Raw genomic sequence first — 24,327 nt, 5'->3', positions numbered from 1 at the left:
ACATATAATAAATAGTAACGTATGGTGTCCAACAATTTGTGTAAATTTTGTTTAATATTGTCTTGAAGTGTGAATATACTGTTTAAGTGTAACTGTTTGTGTATAATACTTATAAGATAAGATTTAAGATAACATACTGTTTCACACTTCATATTACTTTATTACATTCTTTTAAATGAACTCCCCAAAACCATGATTTTATCATAGGACAAATGCCAAACTAAACTTTACACACATACCTTGAGACAAAAGTTAGCTAATGGTATTTAAAAAACATGGTCATAAAACGTTAGGTGATTTTCTGTATCTTAACAAATCACAGACTGGAGTTTAACTGACCCAAGCCCTCCAGTGATAAGGGCATTCATGCTGCGAGTGGGTGTGCAGTTCTGCACCATGTTGTTCAGTGCTGCATCCACATCCTGCCTGATAAAGGCACTGGATTCTCCTGCTTTGTGAAGGAGGGCCTTGGCTGTAGCTTCCAACTCTTGGTCCATTCCCTTCTGTAGAAAAGAGTACAACTCCCCCAAAGTCACTACTGCCATGCGTGACACTCCAGAGCGCAAGTTTCGAACCTTTGGGACAGAAATCAAAAGCAGTGTTTTAGTTTGTCCCAAATATATGAATACATACAGCCGCAAACAGCACTTGCTTCGAAGTGTACATATTTGCCAATATTTCAGTAAGGGATTACCCCTCAAACAGAAGCCACAATATGGGTATTTTGTGTATATGCAGAGTTTATAAGTATGATATTTGGTATTTTTAATCAGATGGTGTGATTATTATTCAAGGGGGAGGAGGTTGTAGCTAAGTAGGGGACCTTTCATAATTTCATAACATTTGGAGAAAATATTCCTGAGTTAGAAAGGCATGTGTGTAATTTTTGGAATGCAAGTTCCCCCCCTTGTTTTTAAGGTGGGTCTGGAAGTCGTATAATGATGAAATTCAAACAGGCATTTGCTTGTAAGTCATACGGGGTAGTAGATAGACACCTCAAAGTTTGACGCTTCACAAAAACTTAAAGAAAACATTTCCACATATTCCTTTAACCAACTTAACTGTGTTTAAAAATTATAAACATTTAAAAAAATGTCTTATCTTTTGGGGACATGGGGCTTGTAGGTGTATTTTTTTTTACATAGAAATAACCAGAGAGGCAAGGGACTTGAGTCACATGACTTAAGTCTTTAATCAATGTTAGAACTCGAGTTGAGTTTGACGCATTTGTTATTTGACTTGATTTAATTAAATATTTGTATATTTCAAATGCAAACATTCGATATATATATGCATATATTCGATAGCAATGTGTTGAAAACTTGTAACCCACCAGAGCAGCACAGGAGGAAATTATAATGAAAGAGGCTATTTCAAAAATATTGAAATTAGCATGCAAGGTTATGTTGCCACTGATGTCAGAACAAATAACAATATGCAAGTTCTGCTGTGACACAATCAACACAACATCCAAGTTCATATGTCACTACAAAACCCACAAAGAATTTATGTGACTTTTAAGCTTAATTATTGGTTGGTTTAAAATGAGCTAGATGCTAGTGTAAAATATAAGGGTCAGTTTACCTTTGGTTCTTTCATTTATTCCACTGTTAGAAGAACGTGAAACCTTTTATAAAGGTTCGACTGCCATAACCGGCAAAAAATTGGGGGCATAGCGAGTGAAGGAACAGTGTTTTTTCCTTCTTTAACATTGCTTGATTAATGCCCCTAACCTCCAACTGCTACCCAGGTGCTAAGGCACTCTGGGAGTGTGTGTTTGTTGACTGCCCCTGGTGCACTAGTGTGTTTGTGTGTGTTCACTGCCCCTGGTGCACTAGTGTGTTTGTGTTTGTTGACTGCCCCTGGTGCACTAGTGTGTTTGTGTTTGTTCACTTCCACAGATGGGGTAAATGTGGAGGACAAACTTAGTTGTACATTGTACAATGACAATAAAATCACTTTTATCAGTGTTTATAACCGGTAAGTTTAACGCAGTTTTAAATGTCTTTGCCAAATAAACACTAATAATGTAATTGTATATTTACCACTTAAATATGAAGCACTCACATACAATCATTTAAAGTACAACACTTTTTCTTTTTTTGACTCTTATTTCAGAAGATTATTCATTTTCATCACAGAAAATTTTGAAAGCTGCCCAAAATACTTAATAGAGGAAGAGATAAGGCTATTTATTTGGATTTATGCTGAGTTCTGATGTGAATAGAACTCTGATATGATATGATAGAATGTTACACATTACAATAGTCTTATGAACAAATATAATATTCCGAACATTATTAAAGCATATGATCTTATTTCAAACACACAACCACAATTTCACAGGCTCATTTCAGGATTTACAAGGCCATTTGTATAGAAAACAAATTACCATAAAAAGACAGAGAGAAATATTAAGGGTCCCCAAAAAAATAGGGGTGGGGGGGTCTTACCTCTTGAATTAGAATGAAACAGACATCATGGAGCCTGCTAATAAGCACATCAGAGTGATACTGCGCTAAACTACGTAACAAAGTCAGGCCTTCGATTTTCTTCTCCCTGTATGAAAAGGTTAGAACATAGACACATGGATGGAAAGTTGTACCTGAAAAAACAATGGTATAATGAGGAGAAAACTGTGCAAAATTAAATAAAAAGTGACCTGATGTGAAGCCAGTGTGTCAGTGACATTACCTGTTGCACCACCGTGATGCCCTCCAGAATTTGTATTACACAAAATACATAATGCAAATATACATTCAAATGTTTGGAGAAATTACTAACAGTGTATACTATGTAACAACATTATGATAAATGAATCAAGAAAATGTAGCACTGAAATGTTCTGTCAAGCATTTCAATTCAGTGGTGCTCTGTAGTTAAACATATATTTCCTATATTTTGTTCTGCTCTATGGATATAAAGGATACATTCAATCAGTCAAATGGGCAAGCTCCTCTCCGTTATTTAGAGTAAACACAGATGTGATATGTGAAGATTTATTTAGCAAATAAACAGAATCTTTATGCACTCTCAAAAAGGGCCATACAATTTTTTTATGAATATGCAATGGTTATCTGAGCTGAGAAATAAATTTAATCTAAAGTTTAAAGCCATAAAAAACATATTATGAAAGAACTGCTTAGATATTTTTATTTCTAGGCATATGTTGAATCATGTGTTGTTTATGAGCTTCTTAAGTCTAATTCTTTTCTTGACTTACTCACCAGTCATCCAAGTTAAGTAGTCTGAAGCACTGCATAAGGACCAAGTCAGGTTTAGAGAATGGACGCTGGTCATGCTGCTCATGAAAATCCATCTTGACGGTACCTGGCGTGAATTCGTCTGTTGCAGAAATCACAATAAAAATATATCCTATTATTATTATATAATTATGTCTGTAAAATTATGTATCAAAATGTGTTTATGAACATGAAACTATTAACTATAAAATAATGAAAAGATATGATGCTTTTTTATTCATATCCATATATTCGAATCCATGTTTTCCACAAAGGGCCAATGTGGTTGCGGGTTTTTGATCAGATGTTTAAATACTTAAACCAAATTAAACTTGAAAATTTAATCTTATACAAGTGGCATCAGGCTCCTGCTTGCTTGGAATAAGTGTAATATTACATGCTCCAAAGATAACCTATAATAAAGTTCTGAAAGTGTTAGAAACTTTAGTACAAACTATCTTGATGCTACAATGCATATCTAAAAGCAACCAGAATCAGCAAACTGGAATGAAGCAAGCTGCATACTGTCATTTTCTCATATGAATTCATTGATATTAAGTCTTTACTGTAGAGCCTGATTTTGGTCAAAATAAATGCAGACATTTGTACAGTGTGAAGTGCAGACAGCTTATACGTGCTGTAGATTAAAACAATTTATATAATATTCAATTCTTTAAACACAATTACTCTGAAAGAAATAGAAAACTGGTTCTCATAGTACACGCACACACAAAACTTTCTAAAATGGACATTCATTCATTCATTCATTATCTGTAAGCATATCCAGTTCAGGGTGGCCGTAGGTCCGGAGCGTAGATTAACAGCTGTGCAATGGCACTTACCGGAACTATTAGAGAGAGATGGTCGTGCTCTATTCAGACTGGTAGCCCTTCTCTGACGTGGCAGTGTGTGTCTGACAGGGATGGCTGTAGGTGGACTGGGCTGATGGTGTGGGCTGAAATATGAAACTGGACTCTGGGTTGTCTGCACCCTTGTGAGGCTTGAAGTCAAATCATCTTTGGGAGTTTCAGTCTTAGCTGAGGCTACACCATTGTTTTTAGACTGCACATCTAGGAAAAAGAGTTAAGAAGTCAGCGATGACTGTTTGAGCCCTGCTAATCATGGAAAACTGAAGAAATATTTAGACAAACTGTAACCTTTCAGAGGTGCAGTCTCCCCAGTGCCCACTTCAGACACCACGTGTTTAAGGCGCTGCCTCGTTCGTCCCATGTATTGCCGCTCATTCTGTGTGGGTTGGGCTTCTTGCCGCTGTAAACAATGCTGGTGCATCTTGTCCATTGTGAATCTGGGCAGCTTTACTCTTTCCTGTAAATTTACCAATTGAAACACCCCTTAACATTTATGTGTTTGAAAAACTAGACACTGTAACTTGTATTTCAGACGTTGACAACACAGTCATGTAGATATGTGAATTTAGGATTACTTTCTACTAAAGAATTAATGTATAAAAAGAATCACTTAATTTCCCAGCACATTTGGATTATTACTTTCTGTACAAAGGAAATTTTCTAAAGTATCTTTCAATCACTTTTCCAAAATTTTCACACATAGAAAAATGTAAATGACTTTTTTCCTCTTATTTTTCTTAGGTTAACAATGTGAAAAAGAAAAAAAAGAACTCTCAATCTGAACATGGACAAGAGAGAAGAGTTTGATTCACTATTTTGATATTATATATATTATTTTGAATATTATATTGATATAGTATATTTAACTATTTGGACATCCAAATTTATCTCAGCATTTGTATTAATTGTTCTGAAACCATAATGAACATAACTTAATGCTTATTAACAACATTCAGGCTTAGACTCCATCTATGTTGTACTAGAATACAAACAACCTCTTAAGTTGTCCAAACCACTTCTGACACAGATAAAAACCTGCCCTGAGGGGGCTCACAAAGTACTTCAGATTTGTTCAAGCTTACAGACTGGAATACAGCCATGGGCAGAAATACTGACACCCAAGGGCTCAACACTAATGACATCCCATCATCCCTGGGACAATAAAAAAAGCACACAGGATGTGACAAAAGCTCTTTTGGGATGCTGGAGGTGTTGTGTGTCTGTAAAGAATGTTATTGTGGTACTACACAATTCTTGATTTCCATAGCAATGGAATGCAGGAAAATAGCAGCAAATGCCTGCCAAAAATGACAGTTGTTTCAGGGCCATGTGTTAAAAAAATGACACAAGATTTTGATATTCAGGTCATAATAATTAGAACAATGAATTGTTATCAGAAAACCTCACTGCATTGAGAACAGTTTCTGTTCCAATGACTTTAATCTCAAAATAATTACTCATTTAATTTCAAAATATTATGATTTTATTCTCACAATCTTGTATTTTATATATTTTAAACAAGTGGCCCTATTGGCAATGCTGCATATTTTTTAAAATTAGTTTTTAAGGCAGTTCTTCTCACAAAAGGACTATCTGACATTCTAATGAAATGGGTTTTTATCTTTATCTTTCAGTATATCTTTAGGTTAAAAAACCAGAAAATTGCTCAATGTTCAGATGCATAGCTTTGCAGACATTCAAAGTATTGTTACTTGAGTTAAATTAATTAGGAGCCCAGATAAAGCTTGAATAAACACATAAAACATTACTTGGCTGCACAATGAAGGAACCAAATATGCCTACCACTGACTCCTCTGGTTCAGGGCTCTTGTCTGAATCACCACATACAAATGAAACAGCACTGCCATGTTTTCCTGCAGGTGAATCCGATTGGATTTTGCTCATGGAGTCTTCCTGCTCAGGACATGCTGCTTCACCGGGATGGCTTCCTAGAACAATAGACCCAAAGACCCTTGAAATGAGGGAGCTGCGCTAAACTGAACTGAAACAAAAATAACCTCAATTGATTTTAAATACATAGAAAATTAAAATGTAGACAGATTTCTTGGGCTTGAGAATCTTTAAAGACTCCAGGTGAGTAAGCCTAACATGACAGGATAAGGCTGTTTCTCTGGATGGCTCTTCCTCTGTTGGTCATTTATACTTAATCTCTAATTTACAACACATATATTAAGCCCCCTTTCACACATGCACGGTAACCCAGAAAATGTTCCGGCGTTAAACCGGAGGAGCTGTATGTGTGAACGCAAACACCCACAAAATTCATTCCGTATTATGCAGATTTTATCCCACTAGCCCCTAGTAAGGTAATGTCAGAGTCAGCACGTGTGAATGTACATGCCGCTAAGGTACAGGATATTTTTTTTCACATGCTGCACAGGCCCTGCCCCAAGCTTAGCACATTTTCCACTGCAACAACACGTCCCGCTGAGTGCTGCATGTCTTAACAATCCACTCTGGGACTTCTCCAGACCTGACACACCACAGTTTCTCTAGATATCCTCTTCATGTGTGAAAAATGCTCTAGAGAGGACACTTCCATGCTGTTGGGGACCCATACACCATTCATAATCTGTAACCGCTTATTTAGTTTAGGGACTTAGTTTAGTTTAGCGGGTCCGGAACCTACTCAGAATCATTGGGCACAAGGAAAGAACACCCTAGAGGGGGCGCCAGTCCTTCACAGGGCGACTGTGGGAGGAAACCGGAGCACCCAGAGGAAAGACATGCAGACATGGGGAGAACACAGAAATCTCCTCACAGGCAGGTCACCAGGAGCGGGACTTGGACCCACAACCTCCAGGTCCCTGGAGCTATGTGACTATGACACTACCTGCTGCACCACAGAGCCACCCGCCCATACACTAATTTATTTGAATTTATACATAATTAACTCAAGAGTGAAAATACATACCTTGAAAACTTGCCTCCACTGATGACATCCACTTTTTCCCTGATGGTACTCTAGTAATGCTTGCACTCCCAGGGCTGTGAAGACAATTCAACAACATGTCACCCATTTTTGACATAATTTTAAATCCAATATTTAAAAATTAGCATGCTTTGCAAATAAACTGGATTACTGTGAATTCATCAATTTCCATGTTTGTCAATTCTCATAGGACAAAAAGTCATACCATTTACTTGATATTATTATGCTTTTATTTCTATGTATTACTTAAAGGAACACTGAAAGACTGAAAACACTGAAAAAACTGAAACACTTTGTAGAAATAAAGCTAGAGACATTAGCTCATCTGCTGCTGCACAATTAGTGTTAGTCATCCTCTAATCTTTCATCAGAGGTCACTGGATGCTACCAGCTGGACACTTTTTGCTTCAAGGAATATTCTCAGTCCAAGCAGTAAAACTGAGGTTTAAAAACCACCAGCACTGCTTTTGTCTTGAGCAACACAGACTGCATCACTGCAGTACAAAGAATAGCTGGGTGAACTAACAAAGAATGCAGAGCAAGAGTTGAAGTGCAGAAATTCAACTGGCTACCTTGCAGCCAGTGTTTCCCGGTAGGCTCCGGACCCCCCTGAAGTGGATAAGCAGTTGCACACAAAGAATGAATGAATGAATGAATAAATGGAAGGTTGGCACGTTGGTGCATCAGGTAGTGTCGCAGTCGCACAGCTCCAGTGACCTAAAGGTTTTGGGTTCGAGTCCCACTCCAGGCAACTGTCTGTGAGGAGTTTGGTGTGTTCTCCCCATGTAGGCATGGGGTTTCCTCCGGGTTCTCCAGTTTCCTCCCACGGTCCAAAAACACACATTGGTAGGTGGATTGGCGACTCAAAAAGTGTCCATAGGTGTGTGTGAGTGAACTTGTGAGTTTGTGTCGCCCTGTGTAGGACTGGCACCCACTCCAGGGTGTGTTCCTGCCACCGCGCCCCTGAATTGGATAAGTGGTTACAGACAATGAATTCACGAATGAAACAAACAAAAAAGTAATCTTGTGCAATAGGGTCGGAGTGGGCCTGGAGCCTACCCGGAATCACTGGGCAAAAGGCACCCTGGAAATGGTGCCAGATCATCCCAGGGCACCACACACTCACTCCAATAGACAGACACGTCCATGGCCAATCCACCTAACCAACATCTGTTCTTGGACTGAAACTAAAAGAAACTGCAGCACCTGGAGGAAACCCATGTAGACACATGGAGAACACACCAAACAGCTGACACACAGTGACCCGACGTGAGGCTAAAAGTCACAACCCCATGACCCTGGAACTGTGTGACAGCATCACTACCTGGGGCTCTGTTAAGTGTGACCAGAGACACATTGGCTATTTTTCTCCACTGGTCACAAGCTCAGTAGGACAGGTCCGAACTCATTTACAACACGTGGATCATATATCAGGAAGGCAACATTTCACATGTATCACATATCAGTATGATAGGAGCCAGCTGAAAACAGTGGACAAACAATGTTATATTCTGTACATCTCTGGTAGTGGAATATGGATTTCAAAAAAATTATTATAACCAAAATGTCAAACCATAGTGTAGAATAATAATTAAGCTATTAAATTAATTTTCAGAATATCTCTCATTTTGAGAGAAGAAAAAAAAAAGATGCAGTTTTACAGAAAATAAAATTGATATAATTCAGTAACATTTGTTCTGGACCCTGCAAAGATAAAATGTGAGTGATGTTTAAAATACATCAAAAATAAATTATTCTTGTTTTTGGCCAATACATGTTTTCACTTTTAGTTTTTATGTTTTTCACTAAAATTATTAAGCTAAATAATTTTGATTAAATTAAATATGGTTTCTGAATCACATTAATGCAGACCTCATTGCCCTGGCAACAGCAAACAGATAGGGCATTTTCCTGTTTCTATTTGCTTGTGATTTTCTGTTTTCATATCAGCAATAATGTCATTTATCAGTCTTTCACAATGTTGTTTAGCTATTATTCGCTGCCAAAACAAAAATAAATTTAATCATAGTTCTCATCTTCTAATGATTATTTTGGTCAATGAAAATATTTCAAACCTTAATTCCCATTAACAAAATTAACACTGAAAATAGTTTAGGGTCTGGCATAGCCACTTGTGTAAATGGCTGATTTAGTGTTTCCATATTTAGCAGACAGAGCTCTGCAGAGTACTTTAGCATTTTTAGAGATCATACAAATTTATTAGCTGAGAGTGATGAGCCACTGGTTACATCCATTTGCAACATTTTAGAGCTAGCTTTGAAAAGGGAGTCCAACAGATCATATGATATTCCCATAATTGAACAGGTGCTGTTCGTGCTTGGCTATTTGGATACTGGACTGTTACCTAGGGAGATTGCTGACAGATTAGGACATTCTAAGCCTTCAATCATCGGAGCATGATCCCAGGATTTTTAATCTAGGTTTATACTTGATGCACTGCATCTGCCACAAATATGTGCTTCTCAAAAATGAGGCAATGGCAGCGCCGGTTTGATTGTGCTGCATGTGCTAGTGCACATCTTGAAATTTCTTGCATGTCATGTGCCCTGTACTTCCTTCAATTACAACCCTATTATCAAGAAAAGTTGGGACAATGAGCACAATGTGAATAAAAACAGAATGCAATGATGTGCAAGTCATTTAAACCCTATATTTAATTGAACATGGAAGAAAGACAATATTTCATATGATGAGACTAGGAAATGTTATTGTTAAAAGCTGGGACAGTGCAACAAAAGACCAGTACATTTTGTAACACAACATAAACATGTTAACTGGCAAAATAAATAAATAAATAAATAAAACAATCAAACAAATAACTTAAATAAATTAATTAATAAATAATTCACTAGAAACAGGTCTTTTTTAAAGAACAGGATATAGAATGGGAATTGTATGTGATTTAAATAGAAAAAAAAAAAAACAATAAACATCAGTAGCTCTTAAATACGCAGGTTGGCATAGATTATTTGATTTTTTTTTCACTTTACATCTGTTTAAGGCATAATTAAGTAGGTAGGGCAGACATGCATCATGGTAAACCAGAGAATGCATTAATTTAAAAAACCTACAGGCATACAATAAGGACTCCACGAGTGTAGATATGAAACAAAAACACCTACCAGCTCTTTGTGCCATTGGCAATAGGAGTAGAAGGGGAACAGAGGTTGCTTTCACTTAAAGGGCTGGTCACAGACCGTGAGGTGTGGGAGGGTAAAGTTTGCTCAAGCTTAATTGCTGAATCTGGGCTGTCTGGGTCTGGCTCAGATCCGCTCAGGCTCACCCTAGCCCGCTTCTTAGCTGCGCTGTTGCGCAAAGAGCGCAGGGACTTCAACATCTATATACATATATAAAAAACACAAGCATGTGTTACTTTTTCTTGATCAAGCATGTGATCTTGATCAAGTTTACACAAACAAAACATCCTTCATCTATTAAATATAGAATTGCAAGTTTGGACAAACCTTGTTTATTCATTTAATTTTAGTGCAGAAGTATTAAACACCCTCTGCAGTTTGACCAATTAAAAAAAAATTTAATTTAATTTATTCTGCAAGAGAGTCTCACCCCGTCCTCTGGGGTCTTGTGCCACAAAGGTCTGTCCACTTTCTTTTCTTGGATGTTTAGGATACAGAGAGAACCATTCCAAAAGTTTGGTCTGTGTACTTTCAGGTAGGCCATGGTGATTTTTTAGTTATACTTTAAATCATTATCAGGTTGTAGAAGCCATTCTTAAATCAGCTTCAGCCTTTTATCAGATAGTATTTGCATCTAGGACTCACCAGCATTTTCTCCAGGAGCTGTTCCCCAACCATGCAATGCCACTGGCAGCAACACAAACCCAAAACATGACAGATTCCCACCCATTCATTACTGTTGGCAAGCAGTTCTTTGCATGAAATGCACCTCACTCTTTCCTCCACATGTATTCTGCTCATTGCCAAAGATTTCTACTTTGCCTTCATCTGTTTACAACACTTGTTACCAAAATGTCTGTTTTGTCTAGCATACTTCAAGTATGGAGTTTTTGCCTGCAGATCAGGTTTTCTGCTTATGGGTTTTAACAAACCGTTTATGCCAGCAACATTGCACAGTAGTCAAATGCATTACCACTCCTGAATTAAGTAAATATGTTTTTAAATCCTTTTCATTCAAATGGGGTTTTCAGTTGCCCTTAATCTTTGTTCATTTTTGCCCCTAGGTTCTTAGTCCTCAAAACCTTGGAAATAAGCCCAGAAACTGGATTCAGGTGACAGTTCCTAATTACAATTGGTGACATTACTCAGGCCTGTGCTTGAGGCTTTGCAACATTTAGAGTGTCCTAAGCATTTTTACACAAGCCATATTGAATTTATTCATTGACTTATTTATTATATTTTGAAAGTCAGAGTAACTGGGCATTAGGATTCACCAAACAATCAGTATGTCATATTTAATTAGCTACATAACGTGTGTAATTTGGTCAAAGGTAATTTTGCACACAACTGTAATAGCCAATTTAATAACAAACAAACAAACAAAACAAAAAACAGGTGTTGTGATAGTAAGACAAGAAACACTCATGTAACCATAGAACAGTTTCTGCTCACCTCTTCCCTGTCCACTGGCTCTTCATCTGGGTCCTGCAGGGTCATAAGGGTCAGGTCCAGATAAAGATTCCTGCCTGGTTGGTCTTGTTGGTAGCCTTCCTGCATAGACTGCTGTGTGACTGGGAAAATGGGAGATGACCTGTCGGTGCTCAGTGCATGCGGTAAAGAAGCTGAAGGAGCACTTCCTTCAGATGTGTGCGTAGAGAGTGGTAAAAACTTGCTGGAGCTGCGTTCACCTGAATAAGGACATAAAGTGCTGTTTAAGATTTTTTGGGAGGGCATTCCACACATATTTGTAACAATTCTTTCGAATTCTGTAAAATATGGGCTCTGTATTCATGCAGTTGTAAGTAAATCATAGTAGTATAAAGGCTGTTAAATGTTTTGGTTTGAATTTACTCTTAAAACCCCAAGGCCAAAATAATGTTTTCCGTACTACAAGCAAATGCTTAAAGTCAGGTCCCATTTCTCAGATTTGAGTTTTATTAGTGTACACATTTCATTCAGGCCCACAAGAAGATAGTTACCCAATCACAAATTAAAATATTTAACAATGTTTCATCTTTGACTGATAACAAAAGAAAACAAAAAAATGTAGGTTTAGCTGCAGCACATCTAATTGTGCCTTTTCGTAACGGCTCAACAGCAAACCAAATTTAACCATGTTAGCAAATGACAGCAATAACAAGAATAAAACGTCCCGCTACAACTTTTTTCCAAGATTTACATGGAGGATTTATAATCCAGTTCAAAGTTCAAAACCCAGAGTTCAAAGCCAGAGACAAGGTTCTGGGATTCCACTTCAATACGGTCCAAAAGGAGAAAGAATTCACTCCTCGCATTACTAGCTTATAACTTGTTCAAATGGTACCACAGAAGAATAATTATTCAAAGGTGATGTGGTGTTTAACATTTATGTCCAAATATCACATGAATTTAACAGAGGTTATTCTGTTCTTTCACAAGTGCAGTTAGACCTTGTTCAAAATCTGCTGGATGCATTCATTCATTCTGAGATCAGAGTATAAATAAAATAGCTGTAATAAAGACAGTGTGTGTTTTAATTAAGTAATAATCTATGAATGAATTACACTAGCTTTTAATTTTTTTATGCTTTGTGCTTAACTATGCGAATTTTACAAAAGTTAATATATCAGCAATATACATCCTCACCAGAGCTGTCCTTCCATTGGCTTGAGTCCTTATGATGGGTGCCCGTTTCTTCTTTGTTGGGCCATGTATAGAACATGGAGAGTGAAGGGTCAGCGTTGCTTCTGCGAGACAGGGTAGGAGTCAGCTGGACACCAGGCAGAGTTGCCAGAGGATATGAAGGCAGCAAGAAGGATCCAGGTAAAGTTGAATTGTGAGGAAGAGAGAAGGTGCGCTCTACACTGGAGTTACCAGACAACAAGCGAATGGACTTGGGCAAACCTGGAATGTGAACATATGAAAACACCCAGTGCTGGCTTAAATAAATGTCAAAACAATGTATGATATTCTAGCAAAACTCTGAATTTTTGTTTTCCTAATAAAAATGGTACCTTCAAAACCAATTTGAGTAGTGATTTAAGTCACTAAATATTAGGGGTGGGCAGCACGGTGGCGCAGCAGGTAGTGTCACAGTCACACAGCTCCAGGGGCCTGGAGGTTGTGGGTTCGATTCCCGCTCCGGGTGACTGTCTGTGAGGAGTTGGTGTGTTCTCCAACGTGTCCGCGTGGGTTTCCTCCGGGTGCTCCGGTTTCCTCCCACAGTCCAAAAACACACGTTGCAGGTGGATTGGCGACTCAAAAGTGTCCGTAGGTGTGAATGTGTGTGTGTCTGTGTTGCCCTGTGAAGGACTGGCGTCCCCTCCAGGGTGTATTCCCGCCTTGCGCCCGATGATTCCAGGTAGGCTCTGGACCCCCCGCGACCCTAAATTGGATAAGCGGTTACAGATAATGGATGGATGGAATATTAGGGGTGAGCGATATGGCCCTAAAATAATATCACAATATTTCAGGGTATTTTGGCGATAACGATATTCTTGGCGATATGAAAAAACACTGAAAAATATTTTTATTAATTTCAAGAACACACTATTGCAACAATATCAATGTTTTTATAATTGGAATTATAGTAAAAAAAAAAAGTAAAATAATAAAAAATATATACCCTAGGTACACTGTAGAGGCAGTGATATGTTACCTTTTACGTGACACTGTTTGTAAAGTTTCTCTGTGACAGAGCGCTGGAACAGTTTCTACAAAATTACTTCTGCCCACTCACTGAATTATTTCAGTAATTGTATTTGTAAAATAAATCCATATATAAAATAATAAATTGTTTTCTGCAAGCTTTTTGCTTGTACTTGTACCTCCAATGACATTTTTGTTCACCTGTTTTTGTCTATTATGTTTCTGAAAGAACAGCTTTCAAAAACCTCATAACAAAAAAGTAATAAACTATGAGCTGGCCACCCCAGTGCCCAGCCCCAAAATCCTTAAATGTAAGGATGATGTATTTGTAACTAGTATTGTATGTAGTACTGTTCAAGAAAAATTAGAAGCCAACAAATCACCAAACAAGTCACCTTTTTCTGCATCACTGGTGCTTGCCGCTTTGAAAACATCACAATCCAAGTCTAGGCTACCACTTCGACAAAGTCTTCCCATTGTTTCTTTCCTCCAGGCTGGGGAGTATGACTGGAGATGCTCCACTGAACCTGGAGATATAACAGTAAGCAGTGAACAAACCATGATTCTGTTTTGACCGCATCCTTTCATCTCTGGCTAACAGACAGCAACTCTACGAACAGAGCACAGTATATGCAGACCGAGTTGCCCTTAGCACAGCGCCAGAAATATACAGATAATTTTCCAGATTTTATTTCTATATCATTTTCTGTTTTTCATCAGAAATCAAATAAAGTTTTCAATGTTTTTCTGGAGAATGCTATTTATAGGTGCTCAGTCACAGAACCAAAAAGCATCAGCCAATAGCATTCCACATGTGCCCAACGAGCTCCTGTGATTGGTCAGAAGGGTTTGCTGCTCTCTGAACAGTGTTCACCTCTGGCTCTACAGATGCACAAATCTGTTTTGCACTGCAGTGCACTTTGGTGCAAAAACGAATGTGCTCAGAATCTGTTGTGTGTGAGCAAAAGAAATAGCATTTGAGGTTTGTAGCTACAGATTTGAGCAGATGTAGTTATTAACTTGTGTTTGTGCAAGACAGATATACAAAAAAATAAACAGAAAAACAATGCACTTGTGAGAATTTTCGTGAGAAGGCTTCATTTACTGATGAATTAATTGACTGATTTGAAAAGATCAGCACCATTCTTACCCTTTCCAAACAGCACTGTTCAAAACGACTAGTTTCCATGTCTATTCCTTTAAATGAAGCTCGCCTTCAGTGCGCAAAACTTTTGGATTTTAGCCATTTTTACTGGAGATCCTCCACTCTTGTTTTGTTGCCATATTTACTGAATATGCCTATTTCTCAGGCTCACCGGGGTTAACCCGTTTTGCACTCTCACATAAATGCCAGTCCAGCACTTTTAGAAAGATTTAGAAAGGTGGCAGGACAATCCTAAAGTGCCTACACTTCATGTAAGGTGCAGTACAAAAGCAGAACAATTCATGATATCCCCTGCTTTCATTGGATATCCCATGCTTTCATTGGATATCCCATGCTTTCCATTATAAATCCATTTAAAGGATGTGTAGTTCATCACTGACTTCATGAGTTTTGAGGGATTTTATTGCACTGTAGTGGTTTTGTAAAATTAGCAGAAAGCTTTTTGAAGTGGTATCAAATATACAGCTATTGCAAAATTCTGGGAATAATGCAATACACCATCATTAAAGAAAGGTTCTAATAGATCTACCATTTTCTGAAAAAGAATTAGAGGATAGAGAGAATATTTCTCCCACTCTTGATCCATAAATCCGATCAAGATGAAATTTGGCATGTGGCTCAGCCAAATAGATTTTAAGGACCTGAACTTGAATTAGATGAATTACATTTTGAACCACGCACAACACTTAAGCTGCTTGAAAAGAATAAAAGAAAAGAAAACAAAAAATTTGCAATGCAGTATGTGAAAGTATATGAAAACGTAGCTGGCTTCAAGACCAGAAAATAGTTGAGGCAAGACCAATGACATGACAAATTTATGACAAGTTTGAGTCAAAGCCAAGACATCAGAAAACATACCTTGAGAGCAGACTTAAGTAACAGAGTAGAACTACTGACTACTTGACTCCACTCTATTTCAAACAAGGTAATTCCTCAGTTATATAGATAGGGCTAGATAGAGCAAATAGCCCGATACATGGCCCGACAGTGTACACTGACACACGTTTCTGAGAGAGCAAATTTCAGTGTCTAGTGCTGGAGGAACAGAAAAGTTGGAAAACAAGCAAAATTATATAAGGTTCTACACGATTTATAAGCACAGCTGCCCAGCAAATAGGCACCTGTGGTTTAGCGCACCACAGCAGATGTGTTTTTCAATTAACTCCATCTCAGATCACACATATTTAGAGGATGAAGCTTCATAACTGTGAGCACAAAGTCAGGTTAAGGGTCTTCTGAGTATTTTGTCTGTTTTCAGCTTCTTTGCTCTTTCTTTTAACCCAAACTCAGTGCTAAACTCACACTGCAGTGGGCTACTAGGAGTGCTTTTCCCCCACCGGGTTTCAGACTGTGACCAGTCACTAGTCATGGTACATCCCTTCCTGTGGTTCTCTTAAATATATAACAAAACATATATAATAATAATAATGAATAATAATATATATATATATATATATATATATATAGTGCTATATAACGAGAATATTTAACACAAAAGCTGTAAACTCTTCGTGGATAAAAAGAGAGATATGTAGGTGTTTAACAGCTGTCTAACTTTCTCTTTATTCGTTTTTTTCTGACTAAGCAATTCTGTTCACATTCCTCTCCACATTCAAACAGACCTTCATTTCTATATTTGTTTTTTCCCCATAATTAAAAGCACAGAAATTCACAGCAGCTCATTTTAAAGTAGAACCTAGCAGATTTTGCTATTTTCTCTTGAACAGGTAAGCAAGTAATTTTTGAAAACCTGTAAAAGTAAAGATGCTATGTATATATCACATATGTATGTGATTCTCAGTGCAAAAAAAGAAAATATAAAATATATTTATTATGTATATATTTGTTTAATATGGTCTTGAATATTCATTCATTTCCTTGAACTGCTTCATCCAGTTCAGGGTTGCTGTGGATCACTAGGTATGTATGTTTATATATATATATATATATATATATATATATATATATATATATATATATTTATTATCTTCACAAAAAGATAATAGCTGAGCTGCTCTAAAAGGCTACATTCACACAGCAAAGAAAATTGCCCCAGATCTATTCTTTTATTCAACAGATATTATTTAGTCCAGATTTGGGCCCATATTATTTTGCAATAGAGCATGCTACAATATAGAAAATGGGCTGGTGTTTTGCATTGTGTGAACATGTTTAAAGCCTTTTTCTTTCCATTGTCCATGTGAGTAAGGATGCAAGATCTGTTTTGACTACTGTCAGACAATCATCATATTTTTGGGCTTGTAATATTTAATGTCATCTGTTAAACAATTAATTAACTGGAAACCTTACTTTTGTTTTTCCAGGGTGGTAAATAAGGCCAAAACATGAGAAGACAGAGGTTAAAGTTCTATGAGGATAATCAAAAGCCCAGGAGAGATGGAAAGGAGACAAAAATACCATTTTGCTACCGTGGACCATACAAGATGATTGCGAAACCATCAGGGTGTTCAGGGTGGCTGAGATGAGTATGAATAGAGAAGGAAAAGGGGTGAGAGAGGGTGCAACTTTGTTCTTCACAGTGGAAGACAAAGGGAAGGTGAGTGGGAGTGGTCCATTTCCAAATATTCATTATACCATAACTACACATAGCAATCGGGTACTTACCAAAGTTTGTGACACAGGTTTGCTGGTTCAGTCTCTTGGAGGTAGTCAGATCTTCAATGCTCAACTAAATAGGGAAAAAAATAAATAAAGATTGTATTGATTATTTAAATAAGCATGCAGTTATACACTACATTTCTCTTTGATTGCTGCTTTTAGAGAGCATGAAGTTATATCAATAATTCAAAAGCAGGGTTGATATAAATTTTCTCTAGTGCAAATCTTTTGACAAAGCTCTTATATTATGCTAATTACCTGCTGCCACATCTACTACAAATGCGTGTTCAGTTGTGAAGGGCTGTAGATGGTTGTTATGTATTAAATATATGGAAGCAAGCTGGGGCTCTGTTACCAGACACCCATCCAGTTCAGGGTATATACAAACGTTATGGTATATTAACCAACAAAAATGTAAGGTCCTTTCAGGTAACCACCAATTAATACCTAGATCTATAAGCAGTACAAAGATTACAAAGCATATCTCGCCATTCTTAAATGATCAGATATCCGATTTATGTTGTCCCGTTAACCAAAATATGCTCCCCAAAATTGCTTTTTGTGTTGTGCAAGAAACAATAACGGCATGAGTAAATTACCTACCTTATCAGGTGACTTTCCATTTGGTGCACTTCTCAGCGGCATGTTTACAGTGCATGCGAGACTTGACCTTTCCCAGGGCAGCTTGTTTTTCCACTTCCCAGCACTGACTATTCTCCTATGTAAAGGTAGGTCATCTGTCAGTGACCCAACACTGCCGTAGCCACTCAAGTCATCCGTGTCCATTTCTGTACAGAGACTCCGTGCACTATTAACTCTTCCTCCATGTAGAACCCAGTCCAGGTCAGCCCCGGAGCCAGACTGGGCTTTGTTTCGTTGCCCAGGCTTTGGGATTACAAGTGCATATTCAACCATGCCATCCGCAGAGAGGCGAGGGAGTATATGCCTGGCCCTTCGGGCCTGTACAGCAGCCATAAGTCCATCCATGTGTCCAGTAAGCTCCACCCTATTAATGGCCTTCATGAGTGGCTGCTTTTTTCCTGTGCCAAGGCAGTAGTCAAAAACAGCAAAAAGCTCTAGAGCCGCATGGCGGACTCTTTTTTTGCTGTCTGCAAGATAAGGAGCTACCACAAAACACAGATCAGGAATGTTGAAGTCTTTTCTAGGGTGTGTGAGCATAGCACCTGTGATTATGTTGATCACATCCTCTCTGACTCTGGAATTTTTGTGCATCAGGTGTCCTACTACAAGTTCCAAAATTTTTTGTGGACCTATAATTCGCATGAGCTGCCTAAAAATATTCATATATTCATTCCGGGTAAAAGTGCGTGTATCCCCCAGTGTTTTGAGAGTCACAAACACAATCTGCTTATAATATCTGTCCACACTACTGTCCAGCTTTTGAACTAGGAGGTTGATAATCTGTAGCGTACCATACAAGACTTTAAAATTGGTATCATCCAAGAGTCTATGTATGAAGTGGATAAATTCCACAATACTGTCAGAGGAAACTGTCTTCAAGTCCATGTCAGAAAGAATATTTTTCAGCTCTTCTACTGCATTTGTTCGATTCTGGAAGTTCTCATGATCAAGAAGTTGTGCGTGTGTTTCTGGAGGTATTAACCCGTAGATCATTGTTAACTGTAGTCCTCAGAACCTGGCCAATGAGAGGCAGCAGGTTATCAATAAGAGGGGCAAACCAATATCAGTAAGAGTCTAAACATCTGTTGATATCTCATACACTTAATATTGATAAGAGCACAAAACCTAGAACTGCCCTGGAGTGCATTAGCTATGCTTGACATTGGAGCATATGAAAATTGTACATTATTATGAAATGAAGGCCACAGCAATCATAAATATATAGATATACATATATGCTACAAAGAAAAACAGCAGCGTCCATAAAGAGGACAGTAATTCGTAAAAACTGGTACAGCAATATTCAAAACAAGACAAGGATATTGTGACATTCTGAAGAGGTACAGAAAATGTATATGGGTTAAAAAAAAAAAAGCGTAGTGTACCACATATACAATCACTTGTAGCCTTGAATTTTTATAACGGCAAAAGCCATAGTTCGTAGCCAAGAAATTGCAGCATTCTACTTCATGTTAGTGCATTTGAATCTAAGATACAACATATCAATTCCGTTACTTGCATGTCCAGCCAAAAGGTAAATGGGATACCCACGAACAGATATAGCAAATAAATGGCATAGGAAAGGTTTAAGAGCCATCTTGTTCGATAAATATCGTTTGCTATGTTCTATGTTGCTATGTAGCAATCAATCACAGATCTTAAAGCTGCAAATATCGGAGGGGGGTATGTTGGACCTAAATACCTTGTTACTATCTGCCATATATAGAACGTGACATAATCCAAAGCCAAAAAACATGGAAACACGGAAAACAGAGTAAAGTATGTTAGCTACAGTTCATGCATTACATTTCACTGAAATCTCTCAACGTCCTTACAAAGAGCAAGGCCTTCAACAAGAACAGTAGCGTTACTTTACTGTTTAAATGTACAGTTCAACCTGCCCGCTGACGAACATAAAAAAAACCCCAAAGACTGTAAATCCAGTAAACTCTGTCGCGGTTGTTACCCTCTCCCACTGGCGTTAAGAATCAAAATGGCGCATCAAATCACAACTGACTGCTTCCATGGTGACGCCAGCTCAAGTAACCGCGAAGAGCCGAAATCGCGCGTGGAAATGCGGGAATTGAAGACAGCGAGTAGATCTTTAAAGGTAGGGATGAGGGCGCCTAGTCATCTAAATCTGAATTAGGGTCTGAAAACAGTGTCTGTAATGCTGTTACAAAATTCTTCACTTTCATTACCTAAGTAATGGGACAGCAAGGGATTTAGGTCGCTGCCTTCTCTTTTAACACAACCTAGGTATGATTTGGTATATTTGCTCCTGGCCTGTCCCCCCATAATTATCTGCTGGTAGTGCCCTGAGCAGTATAGAGAGGGTTGTGCCAACAGAAGTCCAAAATGCTTAGTTAAAAATAAGTTTTCCTATCTTATTTGAACGGTTAGCTACCTCTATTGGCCTTTGTGTTACGACTCGATCTACATCATTTTATGTTTTATTTCAAGTGTGTATACTTCAGTGAACCCTTTGCCCATTTTTACTATTTGAGGCCTAATGGTTACTTTGACAATTTAATAAAATTATCTAGATAGCTAGCAACCTGCGGGTAACTAATTATTAATTAGGCAAATATATGTAAAATGTACCCAAAATATTTGTTAAATAGTTTACAAATGTGTAAATTTTAATCCACAAATTAAACACAAGGAACAAATATGTTTCACTATTCACAAATGAATACATATCAATCTGTGTCTCACGGTCTGCAATGTGTACAAATACAGTTAAATTCATAAATACGTGTTTGGTTTTCATAGATATAATTTGATAAGAAAATAAATACAATTGTTGATTTGAGTTTTTCTCTCTTTGCATACACAAAAAAATGAACTATGCACACAATTCTGAAAAGTTTACGTATCAACAACATGACTAAACTGCTAAGCTTCAAACACAATGGCCTTCAAAATTCAACTTCCTGATTCTCCCAATTGAATTTGCACAAGTGCGTGCAAATCCAATTGCGAGAAGGCTTTGATCCAATTGAGCCAATATTTCCAATGAAATAGGTGCAACTTGGTGCACCATATAATCAATCATGGCCTAATCCTGACTAAAGCTAGGCAGCGACTGCAGCCAAATTTAAGCCACTTTACAGTAGCCTCAGTTTTCAGGGCCTTTAGAAAAGAGAATAGGTAAGTAGCCATTGATGGGAGAGAGGAGGATGTTAACCAATTTAATATCTATGCTGGAGAATGACTCTCACCCCATACATGAGACTCTGACAGCACTGGGCAGTTCCTTCAGTAACTGGCTGCTTCACCCCAGTTGTGTGAAGGAACGCAATCGCAGGTCCTTCATTCCTGCTACTGTCAAACTTTACAACCAACACTGCTCCCAGTAAACCACTTCACAACCAACACTTCTTCCTGTAAACCACTCTACAACCAGTACTGCTCCCACTAAACCACTCTACATCCAGCACTGCTCCCAGTAAACCACTTTACAACCAACTTTACTTTACAACCATCACTACTCCCAGTAAACCACTCACATCTATCTACACTGACACTTTACTTACACTAAGAGTACAGAATGTACACTTATTTCAATGATATATTCATTAACCAGGTCAGCCTGTCCACACTTGATCGTTGATGTAGACATGGTCCTCTGGCCTGACCAGGATCAGAGGCAGGATGTAGAGTAATATTTTTCATGCATTTTGCAATAAAACATTTCTTTTGTCACTTTTTGTATCTGCTCTTTTTTCCCTTGTAGTGTTTCTCATTGTTTTGCTACATACGACGTAGAATTGGTCACATTCGCGTTACATATACATGTAGTATTGTAAATGCTGGTTTGGGACAAAGAACTGTACACTTCACCAAAATGAGAAAAAAAAAGAAATTGGTTTTCCACACACTGAAATGATCAATAAAAACTCCAACGTACGGCCTTTGGTAACAAATCTGTAAAAATAAAATAAAGAGAAACTGAGAAAAAACCCACAAAAATACGCATTAATTCCTGTCTGTCTCAGTCTCACCCTCATCCAGATATTATTTTCTTTTTCTCTCCCTCCTTCGCTTTTCAGACGCTGATGTTCCGGAAATAGCTGTTTTACACTTTTTCATTTAAGGTTTTGAACATTAGGTTTCCAATTCTGCTGTGTGCAAGCATTTAAATGAGAGACAAGAAAGATCCATAACTTTGCTTCTGGGAAAGCTTGAATATTTATAAAATGTTAGCATTTTTGGAAACATGTTAATTGGCTGCATATTTTGTGAAAACAACCTGAATTGTGTTTATTGGTTTTGAAAATGTGAATACAGACTGGACAAAGTAATGATTGTTAAAAAAAAAAAACTAAACTACTAACCACAGTGTCACTCTGCTTGATTGGACAGCAAACTCGCCTGACCTAAACCTCATAGAGAATCTATGGGGTATTGTCAAGAGGAAGATGAGAGACACCAGACCCAACAATGCAAATGAGTTGAAGGCCACTATCAAAGCAACCTTAACCTTAAAGGCTTCCATAACACCTCAGCAGTGCCACAGGCTGATCGCCTCCATGCCAAACCACATCGATACAGTAATTCATGCAAAAGGAGCCCCGACCAAGTATTGAGTGTATATACTGTATATACTGGGGAATCATGGTAGACTTATAAGCAGAGCTGTGCATGTTGACATGATAGCATGTTTGGTCGATGATAGTAGTTTGATCAGAAAAAATGGGTCCTCCTTGTCAGCCTTGGTTCTTCCCAAGGTTTCTTCCTCCAGCCTTTAGCTTGCTTGCATGGGGCTTTCTGATCCACATTTTCTGTTTTGATACCAATTCTGTAAAGCTGTTATGTGACAAGATCAGTTGTAAAAAGCACTATATAAATTAACTCTGACTGATTGATTGTCCCTATAATACATCTATGTTGTGGAATGAAGGGGATCTTTATAATGTAGACAAATGATCTATCCGATCTGTTTTTCTAAAAATACCAACAGCCCACAAAACCTGGGCTGATGCAAGAGTTGTCCTCAGTTATATAGCCTTATCTTTCCCACAAGGCTTGAAACAGGGACACATCTCTGTGATCAGAAAAAGAACTGCTTACACAGATATTCACCAATGAAAATGAAACAAATCTTAACATGATAACATACACTCCATTAGAAAATATTTGTAGACATTTTTTATTGCAGTATCTATGATTTGTTAATTCTCTGGAAATTAATTTAACATACAAAAGTACAAACAATAGATTTCTAACGTTTTCACTAACCAGTTTGAGGGAAAATATTTTTGTAAATATTAATACATTGTGGATTTGATGCCAGGAACACACTCCAAAAACCTGGCATAGAGACTAAATAAAAGTGAGAAGTCAGAATATTCAAGTTATGCTGTTTTGAAGCATTCCACAATAAGCAAATGAATATGAACATAACAAAGTTACATAAATCAAAGTCTCGATATTTGAAAGCAAAGATAGGTCATGACTAATTTTGCCCAACTATGGCCAAAACTGCAACGATTGGTATCCTTAGTCCCTAAACAATTTTTAACAATGCAATTAAAAGAAAAGGTGATGTTACACAGTGATAAATAAATCTGTTCCAATTTTTTGAGAGGTTAAAAACTGGATTGATACAAATATAGGGAATACTCTGTTGTAGTTTTGTCAATTAAATTACACTTCAAGAGAATTAACAACTACAGATTCTTGTTATTTTGTTTCACAATTTTTTTTGTTGCATGTGTGTGTGTGTAAAATAAATTAATGCAGAGACCTGTGCTCAAATATGACTGAAATAGCTATTCCAATTATAAAATGGTATACAGAGTGCTAACATTAAATTTTCCTTAAAGCTGATAATTCAGAAAAACTCAGAATATCAGATGTTACCATGAAAGCTTTTTATTGATCAGAGATGTAAAATATGTTTTTGCTTTTTCATATGTAATTATTGGGGAGAACTTTCTAATAGAAGGAATAAAACAACTTATGAGTGGAAAGTACTTTGTATTGAGTTGAGAAAGTGATATTACTTGTGCTTTTTTTAATAATGTGAAACTTGAACTAGAGGTCC

The 24,327-nt window shown here is 37.5% G+C and overlaps 1 protein-coding gene across 1 annotated transcript in view; it reads right to left on the bottom strand.

The window, feature by feature from the left end:
• The window catches only part of LOC136697782 (TOG array regulator of axonemal microtubules protein 1-like), a 28,628-nt gene extending 8,365 nt beyond the window's left edge, over positions 1-20,263 (bottom strand). The window contains exons 1-14 of the mRNA XM_066673041.1: positions 20,111-20,263; positions 18,237-19,290; positions 17,640-17,703; positions 14,245-14,376; positions 12,848-13,105; positions 11,675-11,910; positions 10,208-10,422; positions 7,047-7,120; positions 5,915-6,060; positions 4,400-4,568; positions 4,085-4,312; positions 3,228-3,345; positions 2,454-2,559; positions 340-575 (exon numbers count right to left, since the gene is read on the bottom strand). Of these exons, the coding sequence (XP_066529138.1) occupies positions 340-575; positions 2,454-2,559; positions 3,228-3,345; positions 4,085-4,312; positions 4,400-4,568; positions 5,915-6,060; positions 7,047-7,120; positions 10,208-10,422; positions 11,675-11,910; positions 12,848-13,105; positions 14,245-14,376; positions 17,640-17,703; positions 18,237-19,268 (3,014 nt within the window). The 5' untranslated portion in view covers positions 19,269-19,290; positions 20,111-20,263. The remainder of the gene's footprint in view (positions 1-339; positions 576-2,453; positions 2,560-3,227; positions 3,346-4,084; positions 4,313-4,399; positions 4,569-5,914; positions 6,061-7,046; positions 7,121-10,207; positions 10,423-11,674; positions 11,911-12,847; positions 13,106-14,244; positions 14,377-17,639; positions 17,704-18,236; positions 19,291-20,110) is intronic.
• Positions 20,264-24,327: the final 4,064 nt, after the last annotated feature.

Source organism: Hoplias malabaricus, chromosome 1 (genome assembly GCF_029633855.1).
Source record: "Hoplias malabaricus isolate fHopMal1 chromosome 1, fHopMal1.hap1, whole genome shotgun sequence".
Classification (NCBI taxonomy): Eukaryota; Metazoa; Chordata; class Actinopteri; order Characiformes; family Erythrinidae; genus Hoplias; species Hoplias malabaricus.
The sequence above is the reverse complement of the archived record's forward strand: the minus strand, read 5'-3'. Positions and strand labels throughout refer to the sequence as shown.